General features: G+C 41.6%; 1 protein-coding gene across 1 annotated transcript; it reads right to left on the reverse strand.

The window, feature by feature from the left end:
* Positions 1-992: 992 nt before the first annotated feature.
* Positions 993-1,334, reverse strand: LOC118831812 (60S ribosomal protein L10a-like). Its single transcript, XM_036739256.1, has one exon. It carries the CDS (start codon positions 1,332-1,334, stop codon positions 993-995), a length of 342 nt encoding a protein of 113 aa, XP_036595151.1.
* Positions 1,335-4,790: the final 3,456 nt, after the last annotated feature.

Consider the following 4,790-nt stretch of genomic DNA (forward strand, 5'->3'; position numbering starts at 1 on the left):
TTGACTTTTCCTAATGGATAATTACTTTAAAGGTAGAGCAAGAACAATCATACTCGTATTTTTCCTTGCACCTGAGAGGCATGATCCACCTGCCACCAACTCAGTCTCTCAACAACTCAGCATGGGGAGCATACTACAAGGAGGGGGAAGATTAGGCTCACAGTTTAGCCTACAGTGGTCCCACTATCTGAAGTTACATTGTTGCCAACTCCTGCTGAGCTGGAGTCCCAAACTCTTGCTCTCCAGGCATCATTGTTTGGCTGGCTGCAACATTCTTCCTGGATTCTTCAACCACTGGATCCCTGTGGCTTATACTTTTGTCCCAGTTTGAAGATGCAATCCAAGATAAAAAAATGAATGGAAAGGCCAAGGACTCAAGACTGTTCATCTGAAGTCATGTGGAAAGGGGTGGCAGGGAGAAGCACCACAACCTTTTCTCTAAAGGACATGGTTCTCTCATCAGATGCTGATGAGACATAGGCAAAGACAATGATGATTCAATCCTTTCTGAAGCCACCACAAATAGTCATGGCTATGTAGGTAATGGAAAGAAAATCTCTTCACAAACACATGGTAGGAAATAGCTGTAGAATACCCATGAGTTCTTCTGCATGTCCCATGATTGCTTGCTGAAGAAAGTATGAAATGTGATCCATCCTCCCATATGTCAATTGGTTAAACATATCCCCATTGGGGTCAAGACACAGCCCTAATTTGGGAGAAGAATGTATAATATGACTGTAAAGGTCTCTTTTGGTTCTAAATCTGTGATTCTATAAAAATATTCTTTTCTAGCCTGGTTTAAAAATCTAACTCTGTTATTTTGAAACTGTAATACAAATCCTTAACCTACTGTCATGAGTTTCACTTTTCTCATTTACAAAATAAAGATTTTTTTAGCAGCTTCTTCCATTTATTAACACCATATAGATTTAATACAGCTGCTGGGGCTTGCCCATAGTGCTCTTGATATACAATGCCCTCACATTTTGTCAGTTTTTGTTCAGCAGAGAAATCAGGAAATTGACAGCCAAATGGATGTTGTAGACAAGCTCATCATCTGTCATCTTCACATGGCCAACAGCCACCACCAGATACAGCACCTTCTTCATCTGGAACTTGATAGTAGATTTAACCTCATCAACTTTTGCCATCATATTCTCATCGTGGGTGAGCAGAGATGGAAACTTGGTGGTTTTGTTCAGACCAGGGTCCAGAATTCCAGGGATTTGCTTGATCAAGGACTCAGAGGCCAAAAAGGTATCATACTTTTTAGCCAGCCTCTTGATCAATTTCTTGTTCTTAATCAACTTCCTCAAGGCCTTGATGTCCATGGCAGGGATTTCTACAGCCTTGGCTTCATCACAGTGCTGCTGGTCTTCCAGTACACACACAGAAAAGTTAGGTTGGGGTATGGATTTGAGTCTGACAGTGCCAGAGAAACATTTGTCCTTTTGGGGCTCATAGTTCTTCAGACTGATCTCCAGCTCCACAGTTTCCAAAAACTTTCTTTGTGTTGGGTTCCATGCAGGACCTCCTGCACAGCTTCAGGAGTGTCAGGAGAGACTTTGCTGCTCGTGGCTGCTTGCTGGTCACAAGCCAGGAAAAGAACCAAAATAAAGATATTGGATTAGATTACAGGTTATACATATCCCCAAAATGTTTATATTTGCTTCTTTCTAAGAGAATATGTATATACTAACATACTAATAAAATACACACAAATAGAAATTAAAAAAAAAGGTAAAGATGAAATAAGAATTGATCCTAGAGTCAATAGGGAGGATTACAATTTAATGAATAGTGAAGTGACAAAGTCACATCTAGGCAAATCCCTTTGGCAGCTTTGAGGAGAATGGATTAAAGAGGAAAATAGATTAGAGAGATACTTTAAGCAGAGTTACTAATGCAGGGGCTATTATAATAGTCCAGGTAAGAGATGATGAAGATCTAAACTAGTATAGTTTGTGTGAGAGCAAAGAGAAGCAGATGGATGGGAGAAACATCATGGAGGTAAATATTACAAGTTTTGGCAAGAAATAGTTTAAGTGAGTTGAGTGACCATGAAGAGTAAAAGTTTAAATTGAGGTTGCCAATTTTGATTGACTGGAAGGATGATAATATCCTTGACAGGGAGAGGGCAATTTGAAAGAGGGTAGATTGGAGGCGGAGCAGATAATGCAATGAAATCTGTCATGAAAACCACTATCTAACAATGCCAGTTCATCTGTGCTACTCATTCTATCCTACTCAAAATGAGAAAGGGAAGAGATGGGAATATTACTCACTAGTCTGCCTTGGAGTCAAGAGAACCCTTTGAGGGGACAAGGTGGGGAGTTAGGGCACCTGATTGCAGACTCAAGATGTGAGTGTGATGGGAAGGATTTTTTTGTCAATGACACTTTCAATCAATCAATTAATAAACATTTTAAGTGCTTACTATATACCAGATGCTAAGCTAAATATTGCAGATACAAAATGAAGAAAAACACTTCCTTCCTTCGAGGAACTTATGATTTAGTGGGAGAGACAATATGCAAAGAAATACATACAAAGCAAGCTATATACCAGATAAATAAATAATTAACAGAGGAAAGAGACAGGAATTAAGAGGATATCCTATGGATGTCCATGTTTAGCTGTGGGTGTCCTGAATAATTGGTTTGTCACTGTCCTGAGCTCAGCCTGGCTCAGAAGAGTAAATTAAAAGATTGCACAGTGGAAGAAAGAGGAACAATGGGAGTTAAAGAGATGTGAGGAATATGGTTGCGTTAGAGATATCCCATATTTGATTATTTTAGGGGGATGTGGCCCATCTTCCCATACTTCTGTTGGTTAATTACAGTCCCATTAAGGTCAGGCCATAACCTCCACATTGGAGATCACTTTATTATATGACTTTGAAGGTCTTTTCTAAAGCTATGATCCTATAAACCTATTCTCTTATCTTCTCCTCTCTTCTCCAACATAAGTAGAATCAACTCAACTGTAAAGCACATATGATTTGTATCTTACAAAAAGTTAACAGATAGACAAATACATTTAGTATGTGTATCAGTAATTAAGGTGGGACTGTTTTTTTTTTTTTTTTACTGTTTTCTCTTTTGGAGCATTTATTTAATAAAGTACCCTTGATGAGATAAGCCTTTATTTATTTGATTAAATTTAGTGACCTGATTACCTCAAGTGAAAGCCTGGTTTACATGGGTTTGAGTCTCATGTTTGTGACACAGAAGCTTTTAGGTCACGTGGGTTTGAGTCACGTGTTGTGATGCCCTTTGAACCTGAACAGGGTATAGAAACTCAGAGGTTGGCGGTTTCCCTTTGGGGCTCTCACTCACTGGAAGAGTGTTGGTGTGGAGAATCTGGGTAGCCATTGGAGCCCCCTGGCTTTGAAGAAAACCCAGATGCTGCTACTTTTCTTTTTGGCAACTATGTATGTGACTGCTTGGACAGACAGCTAGAAGCCTGTCTGCTGATTAGTGCTTATTTGCTCTGTTTATATAATATATGTTTGAAATCTGTTTGTATTTTCTCTAAAGTTCAGGGTGCTGGCTTTTTTCCCTGAACCAAGTGAATGATATATGTATGTTTGATTAAAGTGAGATTGATAACTCTTTACAGTTGCTTTCCTTAGAAAAGCAGATCAGGGACAGAGCCAAGATGGCAGCTGGAAAGCAGGGACTAGCGTGAGCTCCCCACCGAGTCCCTCCAAAAACCTATAAAAAATGGCTCTGAACCAATTTTAGAACTGCAGAACACACAAAACAGTGGAGGGAAGCAGGGCTCCAGCCCAGGACAGCCTGGATGGTCTCTGGGTGAGGTCTATCACACACGGAGCTGTGAGCTGGGAGCTGGGAGCTGTGAGCTGGGAGTGGAGCAGAGCAGAGCCCAGCGTGAGCGGCTCGGACCAACCAGAGCAGGAGCCGGGCGGAGCGGGCCGTAGCGCCCAGAATCAGTGAGCTGCAGCAGTTACCAGACTTCTCAACCCACAAACACTAAAGACAGCAGAGAAGGTTAGTGGGAAAAGCTGCAGGAGTGGGAGGAGTTTGGCCACTGCCCCAGGGGCAGTGGAGGTGGGGCAGCTACAGCTGCTGTTGCTTCCGGCCCCAGGCCCACCTAGTGGGAGGAATTAAGTGGCGGATCAGAGCAGGAGTGCACAGCTTGCTGAAGATCTAAGTCCAGTCCGGGTTGGGGGTTCTTGGGGAAGGAGGAGTGCTGGTGTGCCAGAGCAGGCGCATCCCCCCCAAACGTGGAACATAGAACTCTTTAGTCTACAAGCAGTCATACCCCGCTGAAAAACTCAAGGGTCAAGTTAGTTGGATGGGAATATGGCCAGGCATCGAAAACACACCCAGATTCAGTCTCAGACTTTGGATTCTTTCTTTGGTGACAAAGAAGAACAAAACATACAGCCTAAAGAAGTCAACAAAGTGCAAGAGCCTACACCAAAAGCCTCCAAGAAAAACATGAACTGGTCCCAGGCCATGGAAGAGCTCAAAAAGAATTTGGAAAAGCAAGTTAGAGAAGTAGAGGAAAAATTGGGAAGAGAAATGAGAAGGATGTGAGAAAACCATGAAAAACAAGTCAATGACTTGCTAAAGGAGACCCAAAAAAATACTGAAAAATACACTGAAGAAAACAACACCTTAAAAAATAGACTAACTCAAATGGCAAAAGAGCTCCAAAAAGCCAATGAGGAGAAGAATGCCTTGAAAGGCAGAATTAGCCAAATGGAAAAGGAGGTCCAACGGACCACTGAAGAAAATACTACCTTAAAAATTATATTG

The sequence above is a fragment of the Trichosurus vulpecula genome, chromosome 9, assembly GCF_011100635.1.
Source record: "Trichosurus vulpecula isolate mTriVul1 chromosome 9, mTriVul1.pri, whole genome shotgun sequence".
In the NCBI taxonomy this organism is placed as follows: domain Eukaryota; kingdom Metazoa; phylum Chordata; class Mammalia; order Diprotodontia; family Phalangeridae; genus Trichosurus; species Trichosurus vulpecula.